At 42.8% G+C, this 27676-nt stretch overlaps 1 protein-coding gene across 1 annotated transcript in view; it reads left to right on the plus strand.

The window, feature by feature from the left end:
• Nucleotides 1–27676, plus strand: part of LOC138488168 (ras GTPase-activating protein 4-like) — a 1092176-nt gene that overhangs the window by 880510 nt on the left and 183990 nt on the right. The window contains exon 13 of the mRNA XM_069614957.1: nucleotides 19116–19308. Coding sequence (XP_069471058.1) covers nucleotides 19116–19308 — 193 coding nt within the window. The remainder of the gene's footprint in view (nucleotides 1–19115; nucleotides 19309–27676) is intronic.

The following is a 27676-nucleotide window of genomic DNA, read 5'->3' on the forward strand; positions in this document are numbered from 1 at the left end:
GACAGTAATGGCATTTATATATCCCACTAGTTATACTTTGCAAATTCGGAGGTTGCAGAAAGGAACGGTTTAAGGAAAGAAAAATGTTAAACAGGTTCTCAGCAAATGTGAGGACAACTAAATCTTCCAATGAAATCTAGACAAGCTTTTCCCAGCAGTAACAGACTAAAACAAGTTACCACCTATGAGGGAAAAGCTATATCAAAGTCAATGGGCTAGAAGAGTCTGCAGGGAGCCAGGACAGCCAAAGTCAATTGGAACACAGTCTATGGAGCTGAGGCACTTCTTAGATAAAAAGAGTTTGTAGAAAAATCACTTGTAGGATCCAAAGCTGTTAAGCCTGTGAAAAGAAGAGTTGGAATCAACTCTAAAGGTAAGCCAGTGCAAGTCTCGACTGAGAAAAGCACAGCTTAGAGACAATGAGGTAAGTACCCCAAGTCTAAACAGTACCTCTGGTTTGAAGAAGAGTGGTCCAGCTGGATTCTGTCCAGTTGCAGCCATGCAGACCCTGGGTTCCTGACCCTCAGTCGTGGGGACAAGAGGCAGGATGTCTGGAGGGCTCCTGCAGCGGCACTTTGGAGGTCGTCAGCAGCTACAGGCTCTTTTTCGGTTCAGTGGCACTTCGCAGTTTCAGCACTTAGTAAACAGCACCGTTGTGGATCTCGGATACCGGTTGGGCTTCCTTCACACCTTTGGTCTTGCACTCTGGTGAGGGGACTTGAGCTCGGGTCGTCCTGCTTCTGGAGGGTCCTTAGGAGACTCCTAGAGCTTCTGGCCGGATTTCAGACATTGCACTGCACTATGGATTTCTCTACCCCTGGCACTCGGTTCTTGCAGCAGCAAAGAAGTACAGCCAGTCGGGGAAAGTGGTCTAGTGGAGTTTGTCTCGGGCTTAGTTGGTCCTACTAACCCAAGATAAGAAGTCGTCCCTTCCAGAGCTTCTCTGTCGAATTGAACAAAAAGAAGTTTCAGCACAGCAGCAGGCTTCACCCTGGCAATTCAAAGGTCCAGGAGGATGCAACAAGCTTAATTCATGGTTTCTTCTTCAGGTGTTTCTCCCAGTGGTCGACGCTGCCTCTAGTCCCAAAACCCTTTACTTTTAAGCAGGTTTCTCCCATTCATGCACAGCCTAAGCTGTCAATCACACAGCAGGGTGGCTGTCGTGAAAGGACAACCAACCAGCCAATCAGGACTGGTTGCATTCAGGCATTCCTGGAGACAAAGGACAGGGAGTTTCGGGACCTTCCCTCACATCCTGCCTTTCCAAACACACTGGAGCCAGAGGTGGGCTTCAGAGCTAAAGCCTGCCAAAGGCAAAACGAACAAAGGGCCCAAATCTGCCTCGACACACAGAGTAAAAGACCAAGAAAGACCTAACATAAAATGGCTAAAAACGACGACCAGGCCATTTTGACAAAATGGTCACTCTGCAGCTGAGGTTTTATCCTGCAGTAGAAAAGCACAATGGTAGGAACATTAAACCACTGCCACCAGCCATTTAAAGTAGGGAGGGTAACATGAAAAATGTTACATGAGAAGGTAGGATAAGGGGCTAATAGATAACCCCCCCAGGCACTCCACATAAAATGGGGTGTGCTGGACCTACAAAGAGAAACGGTAAGTAAAGTCATTTTCACTTTACTATTCTTGGGAACAAACAAACAAGGAAATACCTGATCCAAATCAGGTCAAAACACGAGAAGTCCAAAAGTCCAAGAAAAGAGCTGGGGGTCTCTAAAGGTTGAAGGGAATTAGCGCAGAAATTAGAATTCTCCCTAACCATTGTTTATGAACCATTTGGGACATTTCTTGAGCTCTCTCACGAAGGGGGATTTTTCACAGTATCATCATTGGGTGAGCCTCTTCAGGGAGTTCTGGAGAGTGAATAAGTAGCATTTATATTTGCCAGAGTAGAGTACTCAAACAACAAGAACAAGAGAAACAGTATTCAAGGGAGGAGCAGAGACAACGTAGGTGAGTATCATCCATTGGGTATGGCGTTCTATATTCTACAACACCTACCATACGATCACACACTGTCAATTCCAGCTTCATTCCGGCCCTAGAAATAACCTGTTTAGCTCCCACTTGGTACAGCTAACATAGTACTATCCACCATGCCCTATGCTAAGATAATGTCTTATTTTATAGCACCTCCCACCCATGGGGGATGATTTATTAACCCCTACCTCTGACCTTAATGCTCAGGTGCCACATAGATATTCTTTTTAACTCCCACTCTGACAGTAAACTTCCACTATTTAGCCCTCATCTTCCATACCATGAGACTATACTTATTAATACAACCTCTTCAAATCATAAGAATATATTTCTCTCATCACCCTTGCCCTATCATCATCTCAAGATATTTGCAATGTTGTATATTTGTTTCCCTGAAGATTCTACACTTGTTAGGCTAATTATTAGTAAGGAGTATGCTTTGTGGGCAATGTGACCACTTTGTGACATTAGAATTTGACATGGGCATTCAACATGGGCCGCAGTGGGGTATCGCCTTTCCTCTATAATAGTAGGGTTCTGCATGTATCTATCGTATTTACTCAGCTCAGCTTCCGCGCCTTCATTTTGTAGGCCCAGTGAATGTTCATTAGTCTCTTCTCTGTCAGCCGACATAAAGATAGAGGCCCTGGAGTACACCTCTAAGTGACTAGGAGGGAAGGAAGGCATTCTCCTGAAAGGTTAAAGTTCAAGGAGACTTCGACTGTTTGTGAATTTGTACGGGGTGCCTCACTAGATGGACAGATACTACCATGCAAACGTTGGCAATTATGGATTGTGGGGGCCCTCTTTGACTGTTTCACAGAGAGGTTCCCATAAATCCTACTAAAAAAGTACTTTACTGACATCCACAACAAACCTATATTAGACAAAGTATTAGTGCATATTTGTTAAACACTTTCATGTGTACCCCTACCTTAGTCTGGTTAATATATAGTACAGGAAAGTGGGTTCCCTGTAAACCTGATTACTGCAGCTAGCAGATGTCCTTGCAGCAGAATAAGCACTGATTGATAGCACCTGCACGGGCTGTGAGCTGCAAGCAAAGACTGCCTCCCTACCGATGTGAAGAGCACTAAAACCGGTAGGGGGAGGACATCCATGGCTGAGTAGCTTACTGTGCAGGGAACCAGAGTGCGCCCCTCTTTCCTGTACTGTTATATTCATGGATTTCTGAAGGTGGAAACTTCAGAATCCCATAGGGTTCTGCATCAGGGTGACACATGCCCTGCTTTGGAGTGCGACACTGTGGGCTACTCCCCCCCTTTCGCCACTGTGGGTCTGGGTGTGAGCAGGATCCCTGTAAAACTGATTACTTCAGCTAGCAGATGTCCTTGCAGCAGAATCAGCACTGATTGATAGCACCTGCACTGGCTGTGAGCTGCAAGCAAAGACTGCCTCCCTGATGATGTAAAGACCACAGAAACCGGTATGAGAACATCCGTGGCTGAGTAGGTTTACTGTGCAGGGAATCAGAGTGCGTCCCTCTTTTCTGTACTGTTATATTCATGGATTTCTGAAGGGTGAAAGCTTCAGAATCCCATAGGGTGCTGCACCAGGTTGACACATGACCTGCTTTGAACAGCCACACTGTGGGCTACTCCCCTCCCCTTTTGCCCACTGTGGGTCTGGGTGTGAACGTGTTCCCTGTAAACCTGATGCAGCTACCAGAAGTACTTGCAGCAGAATCCTCACTGATTGATAGCACCTGCAGTTGCTGTGAGCTTCAAGCAAAGACCGCCTCCCTGACGATGTGAAGACCACAGAGACTGGTAGGAGAACATCCATGGCTGAGTAGGTTTACTGTGCAGGGAACCAGAGTGTGCCCCTCTTTCCTGTACTGGTATATGCATATATATTGTTATTTATGTATTTATTTGTTTATTTATACAGTGCACCTAACCCGGAGGTAACTGGGCGCAAGTTTACAGGTTACAATTTTGGTACAGGACGTTTCTTTACATGTAGCAAGATCAATACTTTGATCGTGGTAGCAAATTATAATACATCAAGCATAACAGAGTTACAGTGACTGAGATACAATTATAATACATAAACATAACACTGTTACAGTAAGTGAGGTAAAATAGGTTCCCTACATATACCATTGTGCCAATAACATGAAACATAATCATGCTATACTCAAACTGCAAACGTAGCAAGAAGAAACTAGCAAGTTTGTGTTAGAGGGAAGAAACTGAATAATTATTGTTCCTGTGCAACCAGCCATGTTTTCAGTTTTTTGCGGAAGGCCCAGAAGGCTAGCTCGACTCTTAGGTCTGAAGGCAGGGAATTCCAAAGTTTGGCGTCTAGGACTGGGAAACTCTTACCCCCTGCTTTTTCTCGTTTGTATCTGGGTATCGTTAGTTGGTTGACCTGAGAGGCTCTGGTAGGTCTGTTAGATTGGTTCTTTTGCAAGCTTTATTCGAAAGGCACGTGTGGGTTAGAGTTAGGGTTTTGAAGGCGATTCTATCCTTCACAGGAAGCCAGTGAGCCTTCTGTCTGGCAGAAGTAATGTGGCTGGCTCTAGGGATGTTGAGTGCCGCTCTTAGTGCGTTGTTCTGTAGCACTTGTAGTTTGTTTACATCACGGCTACTTGTCCCAATATATAGGGCATTACAGTAGACCAATCTCGATAATAAGAGGGCTCTATCCAGGGTAATGCAAATGTCAGGAGAGAGGAACGGCCTGCAGGCAGTGATGAGTTTAGCGGTATAGGCCACAATAGAAGTGTAGTATTGATTTGTTTGGTTAGGGAGAGGTTTGAGTCAGGGTAGTGAGCGTGGCAGGACATATGTCTCCTTAACATCTTGATGGTTTGAGGCTCCCAATTATTTTTATTACTTCAGATACTGAAACGGGGGAAAACTGAAATGGAGTGGGCCGATTCAGGGTGGAATTTGAGTGCTCTTAAACGTTGGGAGTCAGAGGGCAGGCTAAGTTTTTTTGCTTCAATTTTTGAGTGAAGGAGAGAGATTTTGTCCAACACTTCTTTTTGGATGTTCGAACACCAAGTGGAGTCTTTTGTGCAAGGTTCCTGCGGAGTCACTGGGGTTTCTTATTCTCTGAGAATGGCAAATAATTGTTTGGTACCTGATTTTGCATTAGTGATTCTGTCGTTATAAGTGTCACTTTTTGTTTGGTGAATGGCGTTTTTGTATTTATTGAGGCCATGATCAATTTCTCTTTGTTCATAGTCGAAGGTTTTTTTTCCAATCCCCTTTCGGCTACTCTCTGGGTACTGCCTAGCTTTTTTAGGTTAGTTGTGTACCAAGTGTTTAGGTGAGCCAGCTGTTTAGATCTGCGCATTTTTAATGGTGTCACTTTGTCTACAGCCTGAGAGAGGGTTTGGTTGTACAACTCTACAATTGCTACAGGGTCTAAGTTGTCAAAGTTGGGTTGACTGGTGATGGGGTGAAGTAGCAGTAATATTCTTTCCACTGTAATATTACATTTCTTTCTGGTAAGGGCTGGAGGTGCCATACTGTGGCCAGGGTCTGGGATAGGCTAGTCCTGGATAGTGAAGGTGATCACATGGTGGTCAGAGAGAATCTTTGTGTTGCAGTTTAGATCTACTATCCAATCAAGTGTTCTACCCTTATTATGGGTAGGGTTGGTAATGCGGTTCAGGAAGCCTAGTTCTGTTATTGTATTGGCTAGTGCTGTGGCATTGTCATCTTTAGGGTTGTTGAGTCCTAAGTTAAGGTCTCCTAGTAGGATAATTTTAGACCCTGGTTTGGCATTACTAGTGAGAAGTTGAGTGATATCTTCATCCACAGATGATGCTCGACCTGGGGGTCTGGATATAAGGTGTATAGTCAAGGTTGAGTTGGCAGTGAGAGGTAGTTTCATGGAGAGGAGTTCCCCTGAGGGGAATGGTTGATTAGGGATTTCTCTTATGCCCAGTTGTTTCTTTGCGATAAGTGTTACTCCACTGCGTCTAGAATTTTCTGTATCTGTTCTGAGGATCGTGTAGTCATCTGGTATGGCTAACGAGATCACATGCTCTTGTGGAGGTTTTATTACTAGTGTTTAAGTGTCATTTTCAATAAACCGCAATGTTAATAAAATGGTAAAAACCTGTGTAAAGCTTTTACGCATTTAATTTACATTAAGGCTAATTTTTAACAATTTGTATGGTTAAGAGGAGGGGCGGACCATAAGTTATGATTCCTCCTCAGCCTTCCTCTCTGCCATGCATTTTCATGCTGGCACAAATGCTGTGGATTCCAATGTAATCCACATGTTTTTACACCAGCATTGTAAATGCTGCCCGACATGCGTACATAGCAGGCAGCGTTTACTAATTTTGCATGTACACCACCTTTTTACACTTTACTTTTGCACTATGGTGGGCAAATGTCGAAAATTACATGGAGGGGACCTGTTTATGTCAAGTTGCAAACAGAACGGTTCCCCTCTGGGTAATTTACAGGGGACTCCAATTGAGGGTCTAATTTTGGAGTCCCAAGAGTGTAAATGGAGGGGCTAAAGAGGCGGGTGTAACGTTGTTACACCCGTCTTAACACCTCCATTCATGCCTCAGGGGATTTTAATTGTTTTTGAAGTCAAGGGAACACGCGGGACGCGAGTTACGTTTCTGCCTCCCATTCGCCCTCTGCCTTTAAAAACGAATTGTTTGTACACCAGCATGAGATTTTCATGCTTGTGTAAAATCAATGATTTCCTATGGGAAGCACATGCTTTTTGCAACAACAAAAAAGCAGGCGGATTCCATAGGAAATCATTGTAAACGCTGCCTGCCATGCATGCCAGGCAGCGTTTACTCTATTTGCACTGTGGAGTGAAAAAGAGAAGTGTAAAGAGGCTTCCGGTGTCTCTTTATACTTTTCATTTGCACTCCGCAGTGCAAATGAAGAAAATTGCCTGGGTGGGACTTGTTTGCATGAAAGTTCAAATGTAAGTAGTCCCCTGCAAGTAATTTACGACGAGGAGAAAATAGCCTTCCATGTGTCCAGAGATTTGTAACTAGCTTGACCACTGCGAGTAGGGGAGACAGTGAAGGCCATTTTCTATTGAAATGGAGCATAAACCCGTTTATGCTCCACTTCATTTAACAGCTGTCCTGAGGTGCAGGAGGGGCAAAATGGAGATTGAATCTCCACTTTGCTTTCCTCCTTCGTCTCGATAGAGCATTTAGTTGTAAGCCTGCATGAGGCGTGCGTAGAACGAAAGGATTCCAATGGAATATGCCTCTCATTAGCACTTGCTAATGAGAAGGCTGATTCTACTGGAAGACATTATAATACACTGTCTGAAAGGGGTATTTTCAGGCAGTGTTTTATTTCTCCCAAAGTGGAGAGTAAAAATGAAGAGTAATTTTACTCTTTACTTTTTCAATTCGCTTTATGAGGGTTTAAAGTTGCATGCAGGGGACCACTAACATGTAACTGCAAGGGTTGGTGATCCCTAATTTAATATAAAATGTCCCCCAGGAGCTCATGCTCTATTGTGGCGTAACGTGTACGAAAGGTGTAAAACCCTTGAGTACTTCTTCAACACCTTTCAATCAAGCCTCCTCACATATTCAATCATTTGTATGGGCGAGAGGAGGGGTGGAAAGCATCTTGCGTTTCCAACGCTTCCTTCCTCTCCACCATACCAATGCTCCAGCATCTGCACCAGCATGCATTTTCATGTGGGCGCAAATGCTGGTGATCCCTATGAAGTCAGCCTGTTTTATGTACCAGCATAAAGCCGGCGGGCCTTATAGGGATCCATTGTACACGCTTCCAAGCGTGTTCAATTACAATTCAACCCACCGCAACATGCTCAAATGTCGGGGAGGGTTTAATTTCAATTGGGAACACTGCGTACTAGCATGCATCCAGGCTCCATAATTATGTTTTTCATGCTGCAATAACCATTTCCAATTCATGACATCACCAGTTGTCATCGGGGCTCGTTATCATTGAGCTGCAATGTAAATAAAGTCTGCCAAAGCCCTGCGTAAGGCTTTTACGCATTTCATTTACGTTACATCTCATTTTCAACAATTTGCATGGCTGAGAGGAAGTAAGTTATGATTCCACCTCACCCTTCCTCTCCGCCAGTCAAATACTCCAGCATTTGCGCCAGCATGCCTTTACATGCCGGCACAGATGCTGTGGATTCCTAAGGAATCAGCCTGCTTTTTACAGCAGCAAAACGCATGCAGCTTTCATAGGAATTCACTGTAAACAGTGCCTGCTATGCGTACATGCCAGACAGCGTTTACTCATTTTACGCAGCCAAGTACAAAAGGCTGGCGGCTTACTAGTGTTAGGCCACCTTTTTGCACTGCACCTTTGCACTCACTCCACCATGCAAATATTGAGAATTATGCGGAGGGGACCTGTGTGCATGAAGGTGCAAATGTAATGGGTCCACTTGTGCAATTTACAGGGATTTCAAAAAACGAACCCCATGATGTCACCATCAGTTATCATGAGACTGTTATCCCGGACAATATCCTGGGTGCAGTGGAATTCATTAAGAGCTACGGGTCCACTTAAACCCAGATATTGAAATGCTCAGTGTGTAAATTGAAAAATAGAGTAGGGATACCCATTACTAATTCCAATGTTAGCTATTCTCAGAGGTTTCACAAGGTGATACATGGAGAAAAAAGAAACCTGAGACACAATATGAGAACTATCCCATGCATGAATCTATCTGCATCAGAGATTGCCCTTAAAGGGATGGTTCGCCCAATTTTTTTTATTTCAAAAATAGATAGGCAATATTAAAAAAAAACTATTGGCATTTTTTTTTCTCCAAGTCCCTATGTAAAATTTTGAGCAATTCAAGCTCAAAATATGCAAAAGGAAGCACATGGGCGCATCCATTTTGTGAAATGGATGCCCGCCTGTGCTGGCTTTTGCTTTTGCGGCACTAATGAAGGAAAAGCCAGCCAGCTGTAGTAAACAAAAGCTACCACTGGGTGGCTTTGCCTTCATTGGTGGCGGGACTCGGAGGACCAGACCGGAGACTACATGCAGAAAAGCTGCAGCTGCATCTCGGTAAGTGCTATTTATTTTTGTTTAAAAATCAGCACTAGCTGCGGTTTTTTATCTAAGTTTTCCGGGCTGGAGGAGCCCGGAAAACTTAGAAATAAAACCGCAGCTTTAAAAACGTTGTATTTATGTTTGCGGTAGCTTTTGAAGTGACCGCAAACATAAATACAACGTTATTGTGTTTGAAAACGCTGCGGTTTTTCTTTCTAAGTTTCTCAGGCTCCCCTGAGCCTGAGAAACTTAGAAAGAAAAACCGCAGCGTTTTCAAACACAACCGCGTTGTGTATCTGCCTAAATCTGCTTTGCCATTTGGGGCTTTAGGGCTCCCCACGGGGAGCCCTAGAGCCCCAAATGGGAAAGCAGATTTAGGCAGAAACACTGCAGCATTTAGCATTGCAGAAAACAACCGTGTAGTGTTTCTGCCTAAATCTGCTTTCCCATTTGGGGCTCTAGGGCTTTATTTTTGCAGATTTAGGCAGAAACACTGCAGCATTTAGCATTTCCCATTTGGGGCTCTCGGGCCCCCCACAGGGAGCCCGGGAGCCCCAAATGGGAAATCAGCTGTAGGCAGAAACACTGCGGCATGTAAACACAACCGTGTTGTGTTTCTGCCTGCCTTGGCTTTCACTTTGGGTCTCCGGTGCTCTCCTGGGGGAGCACCGGAGACCCAAAGTGATAGCCACGGCAGGCAGAAACACCACGCGCTTGTGTTTGAAAACGCTGCGGTTTTTCTTTCTGAGTTTCTCAGGCTCCTTTGAGCCTCTTGATCACAGGATGGTTGGATTTCCAGTACTATAAACTCAAACGATAATGAATCAGGTCATTGTTTTGTCACGGTTTATTATGCTGTCACTTTGAACTCAGGGATTTCCTTTCCCCCGAAGCAAGGTGGCGCCCAATAAAGCACTTTTATTTTAGGTTCAATTTGGTGAGGCTCCAACCCGTCTCACACCCAACCCCAACAAATACCCTGTGTTACCAACAGACTAGGAACCAGGCTGGTTTGTAGTAAATATATATATATATATATTTATGTATTTAATATTTGACACAATGCTATCATCAGCCACCAATGCTGTGGCAACAGCCAAAATCACAACTATGACTCGGTTACATGAAACAACACAGGTGACATTTTGAAACATGTGATAATAGCTTACACAGATTTTATTTCAATGTAACCAATAGAAAACGTTCCCAATACCATACAAGATCAAATCAACTGAAATAACTTAATTTGCAACAATACTTTTCTCCCAGCAACCCCCACCCTCTGGGCCTCAATTAAATGTGACTCCTTTGATTGAAAGGAAAGGTGCAAGGAGTGTGAGCACAATGGAAAAATAAATTTGGCTGCTGATTTAAAAAGGCGCTGTTTGGGAAAGGAATTCAATAGGAAAAATCGTTTTGGGCTTGTTATTTAAAAGGCAAGATTGGGGAAAAGGAATTTGAATGAAAATGGTTTTTCAACACACTTGAAAATAAAAGGCACCACTTGATAACTTGGGGTCAGAGAAAAATGGGAACCAAAAGGAAAATTTCGTTTTCTGTACCCACAGACAGATGAAATTGAATACTTTGTAATTCTGGGAATGGGGAATTTCGTTTTTGCACCCTCCAAGCTGACTTGAAAGGTGGTGTTTTGTGGATTACTTCCTTTTGGGATGATGGACACTCCCCCTTTCTATGTGGAAGTCAAGGATTTCAAAGACAGTCAACCATGTCTTTGTGGGCTATACCAGCTCTAACACACTGGGCACTGTCTCCAATGCAAGGATTGAGGCCTCTCTGCTAGTTGTTCCTTGCAAGAGTCCAGCAGCAGCTCTCTCCTGGAATAATTCACAAAAAAAACCCAGTTCTGAGGCATACCTTTCCTTTTCTAGGGCCAGTGACACAGGAACCTTGTCATAATTCCCGCGATCAGGATTGGCTAGCATGTTCCCTTCACCTCCCACCAGAATGCCCACTGGCTGTTGATAGGACCAGAGGTTGGGAGATATGTATGATGTAGGCTGAGAGAGGGGAATAGATACATCATTTGAAATTGACAAGGATGTGTGCATCTTTTGTTCTGCAATAACTCCCTTGGTCTTTCAAATAACCCCATGATGATAGATATATATTGGTTCTATATTTTACGGCGAATCCGGCCATACTAATTTTACTTCAGCACGCCCTTCCTGAGTGGAGTTACTGTTTTTTGCGGTTTTCTGCTGCGCCAAAATATCTAAAAATGTGACCATTTCCCATTTAGACATTATTTTGACAATCTGCCCCTGTGCCAACTCTCCCATTGCTCAGGTGTATGTAAATGGCAAAAATCGTAGTTTTCCACATAACTTAAACTATGTACATCACACGCATTTTGTTTTTTACCGGATCCCAATGGGCTTTTTTTCCTGTTTAGTTTGAACCCGGGATGGGCTCTGTCAGACACGCGCTGCTCCTCTTATTAAGGAAAAACTGTATTCAATGTTTAATCAATGGCAAAGCATCACATGGCCTCAGTAGGCAGGTTTCCATTTCTCTGAAAACATGTGACCAGCCTTCTGGTTCATCTGTGTTTATCTTGACATGTCCTTCTAGGCTTCAAAGACCTTGCTCATTGCTTAATGTACAGTTTTATGGAAAACTTGATCTCAAGGTTACTTCTGCAGGACCTTTTATCAGCAACTGATTTACAACCAGACATCTTTCTCCTAGAGAGCCCAAACCAACAGGTCAAGGGTCACAGTTTAGTTTCAGTGGAAATGCCCCTCTGCATCTATGCTTTTCAAAGAACAGCTACAGTTTTTAATCTTTCCATGTGTAATGTCTTTCTTTAATATAACAGTTGGGATAACAGGAGTATCACAATACTGTAAGTAGGCATCTCCTTTTAAATGATGTCATTTAAATGTTGACAAGTCAAGTAAGTGTTTTTATTTGTGGCAAATGCAAAGTGCTTGGCTTCACTTTAGATTTCTGGATCACAGTCTCATGTTGCATAAAGATAATGTACACGCTAATATCTGTCTCTTTAAGTAGAAAGTGTAGCTTTCCATGTATTTGTGAAAACAGCATTTTCAGCCACATATGTCTTTTGCCATGCATTGGGCACATCCAGCACTTTTAAGTTTTCAGACATATTTTCCTTCACTCGAGCAACTGTTCATTTTGGTAAAGTTGAAAGAGGCCCATATCTGTTCCTGTCCTAAGCCTTAAGTCAGAAAAAGAAGTGTTTTGGAACTGGCCTGCTTTTTCCAATGGGTAGCACCAGTCAGCTTCACTCTTAAATACTGTCCTGGCCTGGTCTTTTTATTTCGGACATTCAGGGGCTATATTCTTCCCCACAACTACCCTGATGGGGCTATCAGCTCATTGTAGAGCAGCTTGAAATCATTCAATGCTGCAAACCCTACCCGTCTCCCGGTCCTAGTGATATTTGCAATCTTTTATTGAGAATGAATCCCTCATCATGAGCTGAAACATTACACAGACTATTCACATTGATTAGTCATACTGGAATATTACCTCACGCATGGACTGACAGCACTATTGTTCCTGTCTTCTAAAAGGGGTCTCGAGAAAAACCTTGCAACTATACAATTCTGGCAATGTTAGATGAGCCTGCTAACATTTGTGCCTGTGTTCTAATAAATGAACTGAATCATTTGATTGAAGCATCTAATATTATATAATACAATGAAACAAGATTATAGAACATTTCGAGTAAGTTAGATAACATACTAGCACTGGTCAATACAGTCGAGACTGCATGGAGCACCCAGGGATGGACTGGGAACCAAAAGAAGCCCTCGAAATAATTTTGAAAGTTGTCCCGTATTACACATTTTGGGCATGCCCAGTGCCCAGGGACCTCATGTAATGACCATCAGGGGTCTCCTTTGCCACCCCTGAGGTCTCCCTTGCTACCCCTGTGGTCTCCCTTGCTATCCCTAAACAAAAAAAATGCATTGAAGCTCCTGGGCTGTAGCCAATGCCACATGGCTCTGTTTCTAGAGTGGCTGGCTTTCTTTTTCAGGCTTCTTAAAAACAAGGGGGTTCCACAAGTGTACCAATTTGAGCAGTGACCCCAAATAAGAAAGAATAGGGATAACAAATAATTGTTTTTTCTGGAATTCTATACAATAATTGCTAAACTCATTAGAGGTTTATTTCAGGAACACTTCAGTGTGTGAACAACTGAGTTAGTTTGTTCTTAAACACCTCAAAATCACAATGCAGACAAAATCCTCCAAAAAAAAGCATTTAGAGTAGAATAAGTATCCATTTTGGACAATGTATTTTGCTTTTCGCAAGTTGCAGTTATAGCATGTTTTTTTCAACCGATACACATGGTGAGCCATTCTTGTATGAAATGTATATCACGTTACAGGGATATTGTAACCATATATTTTTTATACTGTACTTAGGACCAATGCTGTGATGCCACTTCCTGTTTTGTCAAGGGGTAAAAGATTGTGTTACATCACTTCCTGCGATGTCACTTTGGGGTGGGGTCAAATGACATCACTTCCTGTGATGTCATCAGAGGTCAAGGGTCATGTTATGTCACTTCCGCTACCCCTGGCATTTTGGTGAAATGACGTCCCTGTCAGTCCTTTTCCCATAAGAAACTCTTGAAATAAAATAGGTAACCACACAAAAGAGGCCCATATTGCAGAGGCCCGCTGGGAAATATCCAGTGCCCCTCTAGGCCAGCCCCCCATGGGAAAACCCATAACCAGCCCATTTACACTGCCTGTTGTTAGGGATTTCAATCAGGCACACACCCCGGTCTCCCCTAGCATGTAGTGCTCAATGAAACCCTTATTTATTTTGTCTATAAGTTAAATATTCTGAATGATATACCACTCATATCACACCCATCTCAAAATACCCCCAGGTCACACTGAACCAGGAATCAGGCTAGTTTGTAAAGGTAACACTATATTTATGTATTTAATATTCAAATCACATATATATATGTATATGGGACAGCAATCACCTAACAGTGACAATACAATTCAGAATTCACTTATCATGATGTAGAAGAGAAAACAGGAAAAACAACAGTTTTGATTTGGGAACAAATAGCGTTTAGGTTAATATTTCCCCCTGCAAAGTTTTGTTTAAATACAAATGAGCAATCCTACACCAATGTAAGTAATCAGAAGGTATTCAGGAATGACAGATGATGTCTAGAGCTTAAATGCAATCTTCCCTGCCCAAACTAGAGAGAAAACCGTTTTTGGAAAGTGACACTTTTACACTGACAGGTGACAATTGCTTTGTAAAATACTGCAAAATGGTCAAAAATGCTTAGATGGAGAAAACTTCCTAGGGAAGCAACTCTAAACAAGTCCTAACACACATGAGCTATAATATAAACAACAATACACACTTTAGATCAGGATGGGATGGAAGAAGCACTTTGAAATGGGATAAAGACACATGTAAAGTTTTGAAATTTGCAAATTTGCGGCAGACTTTTACTATGCGATATTGGAGAAAAATAGAGTTGTGAATGTAGCTAAGGGTCTTAGGTATCGGGGAGAGTTGAAACTTCATTTCTATCTTTAAAACTGATGAAGTTATAGAGTTTTTAGTGAGAGGCGTTTTATACCAAATAGGTGTGAAATGAAAACAGAAATTCGATTTAAAAATGAGAGATAGGTTTTCTTATACTATATTAATGACTTTGAAAAAGAGAATGCCACACAGGAATCAGTTATTCACGGCCGCTCATAACTCTTCATGTGTGATACTGTAGTTTCATTTCTGTTTGGGAATTATTTTAATTAATCAAAATCACTAAGGAGTTATAGTTTTGTAACACAGATGAGAAAAATCAGCGCAAGAAAGATTCTAACAATGGTAGTGTTCGGAATTTAAAGATGGGATGGGTTGAGATTGGGATAATATAATGCAGATATAGTATGGGTCACTGTTCTTCCTATTATACTTACAGTCCCTTGTAATAAATTGGACCGTCCGGTTCTGGTCATCGGATCCGGTCAGATCTACCGGCAGCAGAGCACCTCTGGAGGGATTGAATCAGCAGCGCGGTTCTGGTCAATTTTGGACTGCACCTGAGACTGGATTTGAATGGGCCCTTCTGGTCGCTGGACACGGTAGAGTACAGGATGCAAGTTTCAGCGGGCAAGCCTTAATGGTAGCAAGCCAAGCTGAATCAGAATTATTCTTTTAAGTTTTGGATATTTGAAAGTGGATCAAGCTAGCAAGAGTTCAGCAATGCTAAATCTGGATTCTGCAAGGAAATCTGGATCTTCAAAGAGTCTGGTGTCAGCTACAAGATGAAGAGTTCTGGAACAAGGTGCCTATGTGCAGTGAAACTCCTATATTTATCCATCACAAAGTTTATGGCATAGGCAGAACTCCAAAATACACCCCCATACCTGTGAGTGGCTACAGGCATGTGCTTTGTTTTGGTTGGCAGTCAGAACAGAACTATCATCTTTGCGATGGGATTTAGGAACTCCCACATGGATTTTTACCAAAACATAACTTTTGCAGACATGTACATTTCTAACATTATGTACCCTACTAAAATTGGAAACATATATTTTATATTTGATTGTCTATATTCACATTCACTCCCCATCTTTGTGAGAGCTGCCTTTGTCATTCTATGGATTTTTATCAATTTTTACCATAATGGTTTGGATTAATCATTTCTAATTTGGTATATCTCTGAGCGCTTATCAGTGGATCATGTACATACAATCTTAGGTTTGCAACATTAATGGTTCTGCTACAATGAGAATTTTTTCATAACTTTGGTCCTTAAATTGTACAGGTTCCATCAATGTCTTCAAATCAACAGCCTGAAATTAGGTTCATGTCTGCCAATTTTCAGATGTATCCCTCTTTAGGTTGCTCAGTTAAAGAGTTGTAAACTTTAATCAAAAATAAGGATTTCATCAAAGTTCTCCTTTGTAACCTCCCCTTCCCAGGTAGCAGCTGTCCAGTCTTTTGATCAGGGGGGTGTGTTCCCTTCCTGGAGGGGGAAGCTCTGCCCCCTCCCAGCAGAGGTCATTGCTCAGCCTGTTCTTTGTTCTTTGGCTCAGCCCCAGACGAATGTCTAATGCGGCCTCATTGTGTTGCTTGTTGTCATTATGCGGGAACCATTAGGCTTCCTGTTTTCAAGGGAGTGTCAAGCTGAGATGTCAACTTTCCCAGGCCAGGCACTGCCCAATTAGGATTAAGCAACTATTTCCACTGGGTTACTGTTTAGATGACAAGGCAAGATTCACCATAAAGTCTTTTCTTCAACACATATACAAATAAACACAGTTTATAAGGGATTTGGATATTTAAAAGGATTAAGAGCTTCACAACCATGCTTTAAATAGGCACATTTTGTACTTTCTTCCAGAAAAAGATCAGCTTTACTGGGTTTGACAGCTAATTTCTTTAAGCTGCTGTCAGGCAGGGAGGCCTGGATTCCTCTGACTGCCTGGAGAATCCATGATTTCAGCACACTTTCCTTTCCATAATTCTCTGGGTAAATGACTGAATTTTTAAGCGCATTTTCGGATTTTGGCCCTTCTGTGGCCTTGTTTCAGGTGAGAGCAGTGATTCCTGTTTTTACACCAACTTTGCTTGTGTATGGCAGGTGTGTAGCTCTTTTGTGGTTTATGAACCATGCACAATTTTGCAGATTTAGTGCGCACAGGGGTTATCGCCTCCATTTTTGGCAGTTTTCTTTCCCCATTGGCAAAGGGGTGCAGTGTGGTGCATTGGCGTGGATAAAAATATTCCACACTGTGTAGATTTTAGTTCTGTATTCGTCACGATAGTGAGGGGTCAATTCTGGTGCAAAATGCAGAACTAGAATATCCTGAGGGGGTTGTTAACAATGCTAATCCCTTTACATTCAAACACCAGAGTTAGAATTAATTTGAATCAACGTGCTGCTGTTACAGACTAGATGCAGACATGCACAGGTTTAAAGCAGGGCTGTATAATTCTTTTAATTTATACTTGGCGCACCTAAGCACTGCCCTAATCACTGATAGAGCTTGACCCCCCAAAAATTGGGGAAAGTGTTGTGCAGTGGTTGGGATATGCTTTTCATATAGTCATTATGGACTATACCCCAAATGGGCAGCAAGCTCAACTTAATTTGTTGAATACCTCTGTGTTACAGAACAGCCCAAACATAAATACTGAGAAATCCAAGATTAATGTTTTCCATCCCACTAAAACCAACTGTAAGGGATTTAAGTGGGCCCTTAATACGTGTACTGTGGAGACAAGAACAGAATACAAATATATAGGCATAATAACTGGCAACAAGTTTAATTGATGCTCGCAACTCCAAAGCACCCAGCTAAAAGTGCGTCAACAAACGGGTGCACTCAGTGCCTTTTCATACAAACATGGGGGCCATGCAGTTAGTACAATCACCGCAGTCTATCATGCTAAAATCCTCCCTCTAATTACCTATGGTGCAGAAATCTGGGCCATTAAACAAGGAAAACAACTAAACTATTAATTCTTAAAAACCCTGCTCAAACTGCCTCCAACTACCCTGATTCAATATGCCACCTTAGAATTCAATCTAAGTCAGTTCAGCTCTAGTCTGATTGCGAGTAGGCAACATTTTCACTGGAAACGCGTTAATGCTGTTCCATGCACTTTGCTTCATCTGATTGTCAAGGGTTATAGTTCCCACATTTTGTTTGTATGCAAATGTGCCCTCGACAATATATACACCACTCATTATCTTTGGAGTTCTTACATATGTGCAGATACTAGCAAATATGATAATTACAAAAGAATGACACAACTAACCACCATGGCTTTTGAAATTGAACAGAAATTTGTAGATCTCTCAACTAGATTGTAGATCTGTCAATTAGTCTAATAGTGCCAACTATATATAGTATACGTTATACTGTCTAAGCTTGACAAATTAGAGGCACAAACCTAGATAACCTCATTCCCCCAGAAATAACATTCATTGGAGATTTCTGAAGATCCAATTTAACCTAATCAAAACTTTTGAGATAATTAGGTCAATATTAAACCTTCCCAGAGTGGAACGTACATGTAGACTATATGGGGATACCATTGGCTGTGATAGTCTGGCATTGATACGATGGAAAACACTACTAGCGTATGGCAATTTTGACAAACATCACCTGACCACAAGCAGCATTTCTGAACAATATATGGCGGGTATTGATCGTATTCTGATATACCATTTCACTAAATTTGGGGAAGTCATCAAAAAATATTGGATGAGTTAACTGACTAAGTTAAACAGATTAAGTTTCCTCTTAATTTATGAACCTTGAATATAATTGTATACTTGGGCTTGTATTTGATACTGTATGTACTGATACAAAAAGTCTTATTGACTATATTATCTGAAATTGAAAAATAGTTTGTTGAAATATATACTTTCAATGTTGCCACAATGCAAACTGTAATGCCCACTTTCTGTACTATGCTTATTCATACTGTGTTATAATGCCACTTTCCATAACATAGCAAAGTTGCATGTAGTCATGCCCATTTTTCCTACAATGACAATGCCATATAATGCCTACCTCTTGCACCCTGACAGCACCATGTAATAATTCTCACCTTATGTACTATGACATGGCTATAATCCACACTTTATAGTATTATGAAACTCACTTTCTACTCCTGTAAAGTCTTAAAGCCCTTTGTGCAGAGCGTACTTAAATTGTGAATTTCCAAAATTTCGTAATATTCCTGCATTCTACTGATAACCCTCAATCCGTAATGTATGTCCCATTTTCCATTCCAGTAGAATGGCATTTTATAATTCCTGCTGTCCATAGCAGGGCAACACTGTTATACTGCCCACCCCACCTTCTTGGCAGTGGATGCAGTGATATCCACCTCCTCTCAAATGGTGATAACCAATCAATAACAGAACATCTCCCTCAAGCTTATAAAACATGTGAATTGTTGCCATGGCTGTATCAGATGGTCCGGGCTGTCATATGGCATTGTTAACTCCAATTGATAAGATGTTGTTTTGTACTGGGCAACAGTTCCAGAGGAATGCCACTCCATATGTGTGCCTTCTCTTGCTAGGTGCTCAGGCCTGCACAGGATCCAGACAGAAAGTGAACTTATCCAGCTCAGCACACAGCACCTTCAGTCCTACCTGACGGACATCCTCATCGCCATCATGAAGTCTGTGAAACACTGTCCAGTTATCATGCGTGCCACTTTCAGACAACTCTACAAGCACGTGGAGGAGCACTTCCCGGAAAATAGGCATGCAGTGAGTATTAAGACCCATTCCACCATTGTCACTGGGAAGAGATTGGACAGAACATTTAGTTTTCCAGTTACTCAGAAGCTCAAAGCCTTTTCTGCTTTGACCTTTGAACTTTTAAAGGGCTGCAGAGTATTCTTACATTCAAGCCTTTGTGATCACACACTCAAGACGCCCTCTCAGTGTATAGTACCAGAGCTGGTGCTGCCATTATAATAGTGAGAAGCCTTGGGGTGAAGGATGTGCATGATCCCATGCTCTGCCACCTCCCCACCCATCTGTTTCATTCAGGTAAGTTATATTCTCTTCACCCAGCATAAGTATGTAGAGTATAGTGCCTACTGCCTTTACTTTTTGCCCTTGCTGAGCCTGGCTCTGTAATGAAAGAGGGAGGGAAAGATTGTTAGTGGGACAGCGGAATAGACAGATTTGACATCTGTGGTGTGGTTGGGTGCAGGTTGGAAATACCCAGGTCCTGCATGCCAGTATGTTTCTATGGGTTTGGCAGAGATCGTTTGCGAATATGATCGTTTGCGAATATGATCTCATTAGGGGAAAGCCCAGGCTCTGAAACACAAAGCATGCGTTAGGTAATGTTACCCGGCAAAGTGGAATGTGTAAAAGAGGACTAAAAAGCAGAGCAGCGGTGCAAAGGGACTAAAGTGCAAGGTGGATTAAAGAGTGCAAGTGCATGTAGTGCTTCTCTGAAGTGCTTTCAATTTTTGAGAGCAGTCTGTATTTAGCTGTTTGGTGAAATAATTTGTTTTCTCTTTTTTTAAATAATTTCTTTGGTCACCACGGATAACATCTCAAAATCAACAACACAATCATCATAGATAATAAAACATGTAACTGTCACAAATTAACAACATACACAGCTGTAAAAATAACATTAAAATGAAAATAAATGCTATAAATCAATCATAATAGATGTCAAACATTCATCAAAGCAATAATAAGTATTTGTGTAGGGATGTTCTATTTAAATTAGTGCATTGTTGATCTAGTAGTTAGTTCTAAGTTATAGTGATAACAGGAAATAAGTCAGTATGTCCTTTACACATGACCATGGGGATCTACCGCTCTATCCATTTACTGTAAAAATGCATGCTATGGTCTCCAAATGATTTAAGATGTTGTCTAGCTGGAATCAACCCAGAGTAGGTCTCTTCACAACAATTGCACCATGCATCCATTTATCCACAGTTAATGGGGCATTACTGCCTCAAGCCATCAGTATACATTTCTTCGCAATTAATAAAGCAATTGATACCAACTTATCGGTTATCAGGCTGGCATTAACATGCGCAATAAAGGAGTCTCACCATTTGCAATGGGGTGATTATTAAGAATCTGCACTGCATCCAACACACGCTTACACCACACTTTCAGGGTGCCCTCACTAGTCTTCCACAGCTGCTCTTTTAGCAAACCATTATTCTCTCAATTAACCCTGAAGCCTCTGGGTGATATTGGATGTAAAAGATCCATTCCGCGCCTTTTTCATGGCAATAGTCTTGAATTACCTTCCCTTTGAAATGTGACCCAGTATCACTCTGAATATGTAAGGGGATTCCATAATACACAGCCACCTGATCCAACAATGTAATCATATTCAGTTGCGTGGCTCTCTTGCAGGGCAATGCCATCAAGTAACCAGAATACATGTCCACAATTGTGCACACATATTGACATCCCCGGCTAATTGGCATCGGACTGATATAATCGATCTGCCAAATTTGTCCAGGTGATTTACCTTATTTCAATGTGCCTTGAATTACATGCAGAATAGATCTCTGCTTTTGATGTTGTCACACGGTGCATTGTAAAATCACTGTCTTCACAATCTCTAATGGAAGGCTAATTCCTCTATCTTGTTTATACCTGATAGTAGCCTTTTCTCAGAGGTGCCCACTCTTCTGTTGTGCCCACTTAGCAATCCCTTCCAAATCATCTTCCTCAGACCTAGTGTCCATGACCGAATTTTTGGCATGTTCATCTACAACAGAATTGAACCAACGTTCCAATGAGTCTGTCGCACAATTGGCGTCTACATGATAAACAGTCACTGTGCAATGCACCAGCATTTTGGCAATATCTTGCCACAGTTCTTTTCCCCACACTTCTTTGGCATAAATCCTCCATCCATTCTTCTGCAATCTAGAGAGCAAAATGGCTAGCTTATTCGCAACAGAACAGGAATCGCTGTAAACATAATAACAACTAGACGCTTCCTGCTTCAAAACTTGATGTACAGCATACAATTCTGCAAACTGGCTACTTTTCCCTTTTCTATATGTAGTCAATACTTTCTTCAATTTGGGATTATAAGCCACTGCTTTCCAGTGTCGCTCAGTCCCTAGATATTTGGCTGAACCATCAGTAAACTAGGCATGTTTAACTTGTTCACTTGTTAATTCTCCATACGGGACTCCCCATTTTAACGGAGACTCCCCAATCTCGGTTCCTGCCACGGGCTCCAGATCTACCAATGGAACACCTGCCACTCGCTCGTGTAATTTCGCAACTCCGCCCTTCCCTGTCTTGGCACTTTCTTGAATGTACCACTTCCATTTAATGATACTGGCCTCCTGTGCATGCCCTATCCGATGGATATTGGGGGAACTCAATACCCACTGCACGACTGGAATCTCTAGTTGGATCAATACATCATGACCCACTGTCATCTGCTCGGTATCCACCAGAGCCCAATAGCAGGCCAACAGCTGCTTCTCAAAAAGGAGTGTATCGGTCACCCACATCCAGTAACTTGCGACTCCAAAACCCTAAAGGTACACACTTACTGTCCTGTTTTTTCCACAAACTCCAATTGGCATAATTGTCCTGTACCAGCACATTTATCTCCACTTTCCCTGTCCGTAATGGTCATAAATCAAGCACTCTCTGTATGATATCTTTTGCTAACTGGAACGCTTTTTCTTGCTCCTCGCCCCTTTCAAAGTCAAATTTCTTTTGGGTCACTTTGTAAAGGGGTGCCAGAATCTGCCCCAAATGTGGTATATACTGTCTCCAGAATCCAAATAACCCTATGAACTGGTGAGCTAGTTTCTTGTTGATAGGGGTAGAAAACTCAAGAATCTTTTGCTTAGCCTTTGGCACCATCTTGTGATGCCGATTAAGCCACTGGAGCGCAGAAAAATCACGGTCTCTGCTGGATCCTAGGTCTTTGTCTCATTAATCTCCAACCCCTCCTTTCTCAATCCTTCCATAATGAGGTCTAGGTGCATCCGTACACTGTGCTCATCTTTTCCCTGTATCAAAATGTCATTGATGTAATGCACAATCTGTATATCCGGCTTGCACAGAATTTTGTCTAAATGCTCGGCCACCAGCCAGTGACAGATAGGCTATGCATATATCACATGGGCAGACGTTAGAACGTGTACTGCCTCCCATTCCAAGAAAATGCAAATTGCTCTTGACACTCTTCAGCAATCGGTACAGTGAAGAAGGCATTTGCCAAATATATCACTGCATACCAAGTTCCCTCAAACTTCTGCACATTTTCAATCAACATTACTGCGTCAGGGAGTGCATGTATTAATGGAGGAATGTACTTGTTCAACTCACGGTAAGCTACAGTCATCCTGTAACTTCCGTCCGGCTTCTTGACAGGCCAGACCAGATTGTTCCAAGCCGTGGTTACAGGGCTTAACATCCCAGCTTCCACATATCCTTTAATGGTGTCTGCAATCCCTTTCTGCCCTCTGGGAATATGATATTGTCTCATAGATACTCGTTTCATTGCTAATGGAACCTGCACAGGGGGCATCTTCAATCTCCCTACAATGACTGGGGTACATGTCAATGCCCTTACCCCGAACTGATAACGTTTCTCTCCCATTCCCATGGTCAGACTCTCCAAAATATCAAAAGCAATGATGTATTAAGGTATAGGAACAATCAACACCTGGTCGGTATCCCTTTTCAAATGAGCAATTTTCATCATCAATTTTGGTCTTGACTGCAGGGGTCTCTTTCACCACTGGGCCGTAATGGTAAAATGTCTTCCCCTAAACCTTGAAGGATTCCTATGTATCAATGAGGTCTCCGGCCCCGGTGTCAGTTAAGGCGCAGACCTCCTGCATTTTCTCTGATTGCCAAAATAACTTCACGTTTACATGAGGCCATCGGTCTACCTTAATTCGGGCAGTTGTCACCAGAGTTTGACCACAAACCTATTCATACTTGAAATGCGCATATTTGGATTCCATCTCCACCATCGCATTCACCATTTTTCTCAAATTAGCATAGGTGGGCTGGTATTGTGAGGACATACTCAGGGACTCTTCGTCCCCTTCCTCAGCAGGCGGCGCGGAAGGTACCGGGTCCCTACTGGGCTTATGTACCTCCTGCCGCTTCACCTTTTTGTACTGCTCTTTCCCTTTGAGCCCTCGCTTTTTATACAATTGATACATTTCTCGCGTTTCAATCCCGTCTATGTCTTCTCGTGGCACTCTATCTTTTAGTAGCGCCACAAACATATCCTTCCTAGATACGCGAGATTCACGGCTACTTCTTGCCGGGAATAATCCTCTAGCTTCGTTCAAATCCACCAACCCCCCTCTGGGATTATTTGGATTCAGACCAGCTCGCCTGCGCATCGCTGGTTTAGCCGTCACCTCCTTCCGACCAGGGTCTGGCTTGGACGGTACTTCAGTTTCCGAACCACTGTCAGTACTTGTGCTATCAAATACATCTCTGTCCCATTGGTCGTGGTCCCAATCAACCCTTGCGGAGGCAATCACTGTTGCTACTTTATGGGAATTCACCCTCCCTCTTGTCTTTTGATATTCATGCCAAGCAACCCTCAGAGCAGCGTGCTCGGCAACTGCTTGTTATTTATACACCTTATCATGATTCAACTTCATTTGGAGCTGCTGCATTAATGTAATCTGTTTCTCAGACGCTAGCTCCTTTTCCAATCTCAGGACACTCGCCTGTAATTCCACATTCTGTTGATGCACCCTTTGGAATGCATGTAACAGAATCCACCTTCTCCTACCCAAAGCGGTAAACACTATTTACCTTTTTCCACAGGCACCTGCTGTAGACAGCCCACAACTTCGGCTGGACTTGCCTCGCCTATACTGGTGTCCCAGGTTTTACTCAGACCCGCACCACGTGCCCAGGTCTGCGTCACTTTGTCATATGGACCATTGGTGCATCCTGGGATAGTCACTTCAGGACAGTCTCCGCCCGCGGAACTTCCTTTTTTCCCCTGATAGGGAACTCATAATGTAAAATATAACTAATTATACATAAACAAAGAAGAGAAACTTCACCATTAACATAGTTGCAGAAGGAAACTTAATCTCGGCCACCACAACGCTGACCATTTCCAGAGCAGTTAGGCAGAGAGATCACATGTACTAACGGGGTCTGGACAGTGGTCGAAGTGTACGAAAAGATGTAGTGGAGCTATGTTCCCTACTGGCCTGCACCACGCCCCACAAACCTCATCGCCATTCCCCCTCCCCTGCACAATATAAACCCCCAAATGCATGCACGTGCAGTTTAAGGGAATGTTCAGTGTACTCCACTGAATGTGCAAGTTTCAATTGCTTCCTATACTTTTATTTTAAAACAAAACCATTACGGAATGGTTTCTTTTTAAAATAAAAGTTTAGGAATGGTAAAACCTCATTAAAAGAAGTAGAGGAGCTCTGCTCACGACCGCCCCCACCCTCTTCGACCACTGCGATACAGGGTTCCAATTCTTTCTCTCTCTTCCATGAGGAATCCCTCTCCTCTTTATGGGGAAAAATCCCATCCCCTTCATAGTTGACCGACTGCCCCCGGCCGAAGGACAGACAGCAAGCATGGGGAGCAAAGAGTGGAAAATTCTGGTGAGAAGTGGAAAAACGGAGCTTCTCTCCCTCGCATTCGTTCTCAGCACCCCTTACCTGCATGGCTCTGACGCCGTTCTTGGCTCGTCCTTCAGCTGACAATCCCATAACTATTCTCCACAGTTAGCTCATCTGACATCATTATGTGAGCTTGCAACTATTGCAGAATTCACGTTTGCTTACTGAGCCCACAGAAACATAGGCTTTCATTGCAGTAATGGAAATGAATGACCAAAATGGCCGCGCACCGGCGGCATGTAGTTTTAGCTCATTTGCGCACATGCACTACAGTGCCTTCGCAAATGTACATTCATTTATTAAAGAAACTAGCCTGTAGGGGCTGCAGTGTTTCGTGCTCTTTGCCAAGTTTCAATAATAGTGTTATAACTACCTTGCTCACGTTAGGTAGCAGATATCGAATTTTCGTAGCCTCTTCCCAAAATGCCAACAGTTTAGAGACCAACAATGAGCCATATCCTTGATAACCTTTCAGTGCAAGTCCAGGGGATGCATCATTCAATAACTCTGCAGTGGCTCACACTACTTCTTGTTCAGTGATAGGAGTATTGAGTGGCTCCCTAAGTGTATTTACAGTTTGTAGAGGCACATTTGTAAGAAAGTGTTTAATGTAAGTTTCAGACACCACATCACATTTAGAATCTAGGGCCTGATAAAAATGCTGAAAAAATACTGTTAGTCTAATAAGTCTACCTTGGTTATGATATGATATGATAGTTATTTATATAGTGCCTAAACACAATGTGTTTCAAAGCGGTTAACATAAATGTTAAATGTTATTCCCTATGCTGCGATCTAGCCAGAGCCCTGCCGAGATTTTCACTCTCTCCATAATTCCTGGCCACGACCAGTTTACATATTTATTATCCCGATGGACTATCTCATGAATTTAGTCTAAAGTATTTTTAATATTCTGCATTTCGAAGTTGCCTCTGATAGTACGATAGTCATCGTCTGGCATCCGAAGTACAGTCTTAGTCCTGAACCTAATTAAACAAACCTTTGAGTGACCGGAAATCGTCTATTCTGCTTCCGAGGAACTTCTGGACATCAAGCAGGGATCCACGGATCTCTTATCATACATCACCACATTCAAGCGCATTGCTGCCAAAGCAGGTTGGCCTTAATCGGCACAGTACACCATCTTCCTGAGAGGTCTGAGAGAGGAAGTCAAGGATGAGATGGCCCGTCCTGCTCCAGCCAACTCATTTGCTGACCTACTGTCGACTATACTGCAAATAAACTAACGTCTGGCTGAGAGAAGAACAGAAAGAAGGAATGGAAAAAGTCATTTTTCACAAGCTGCAGAATCCACACCATTTTCACCTCCTCCAGCCAAAGCACCCAAGGATGAAGCAATGCAGATCGGCATGGCTCGTGCCCCTCTCACACCTGAAGAAAGAAAGTGAAGAAGGGACAATGGGCTATGTATGTACTGCGGATGGGATTGCCACTTATTATGGGATTGCCCCGAAGTTCCACCTCGCCAGTTAGGAAATGACCAACCTCGGTCCTAGGAGGGACGGGCTACTGAGATACTCCATCAAGTCCCTTTACTACCCTTTTGGTAGCCTCATCTAGCGATTATAACCGATTTATGGTGGTCTCCATTCAGTTAACTGTCAACCGGAGAAAGATAGACACCCTGGCGCTCACTAACTGCAGAGCCGCAGGAAACTTCATTGACACCATCTGGGCCAACAACGAAGGGATGCTCAGAATTGAGAGAAGAGAGGACCAAAAGGTCAAGGGAATGGATGGCAAGCCCCTCAGTTCGGGCCTTAGTACCCATTCCACCGAAGAGCTCCAAGTGTCTATTTTCCAACATCATGAGAGTCTTCAATTCGATATTATTCAAGCAGCTCACTTTCCAATTATATTGGGAATCTCCTGGCTAAGGAAGCATAATCCATCCATAGACTGGGCACAGAACCTCGTGGAATTCAATTCCACCTACTGTTGCAAACAATGCTTACCGAATACCACCTACGAGCCGGTGAGGGCTACAACAACACTGCAGGTGGAGACTGTCAGTATTCACTGCTTACCACCAGATCTTACCGAATTTGAATATGTATGCCTTGACAAGGTTCCCCAGGATCCCCTGCCTCACCGCCCGGATGATTGTGCCATAGAGCTCACTCTGGGGGCACTGGTTCCATTCGGACACATGTATTCTCTCTCTCTCTCTCTCTCTTAGAAAAGAAAGCTCTCAAGGAATACCTGGACTCTAACTTGCACAATGGGCTAATACAACCATCCCATTCACCTGCAGGAGCTTCACTGTTCTTCATACCCAAAAGGGGCACAAAGGAACTCAGACCATGCATCGATTACTGAGGACTCAAGAAAGTCACGATTCGTGACCGCTACCCCATGCCTCTCATTAAAGACATCCTTGAGGCCGTACAGGGAGATGTAGTGTTTTCTAAATTGGACTGACGCCGAGCTTATCATCTCTTTCGCATCAAGATCGGCGATGAATG

This window comes from Ambystoma mexicanum, chromosome 9, assembly GCF_040938575.1.
Source record: "Ambystoma mexicanum isolate Mex_15411 chromosome 9, UKY_AmexF1_1, whole genome shotgun sequence".
NCBI lineage: Eukaryota > Metazoa > Chordata > Amphibia > Caudata > Ambystomatidae > Ambystoma > Ambystoma mexicanum.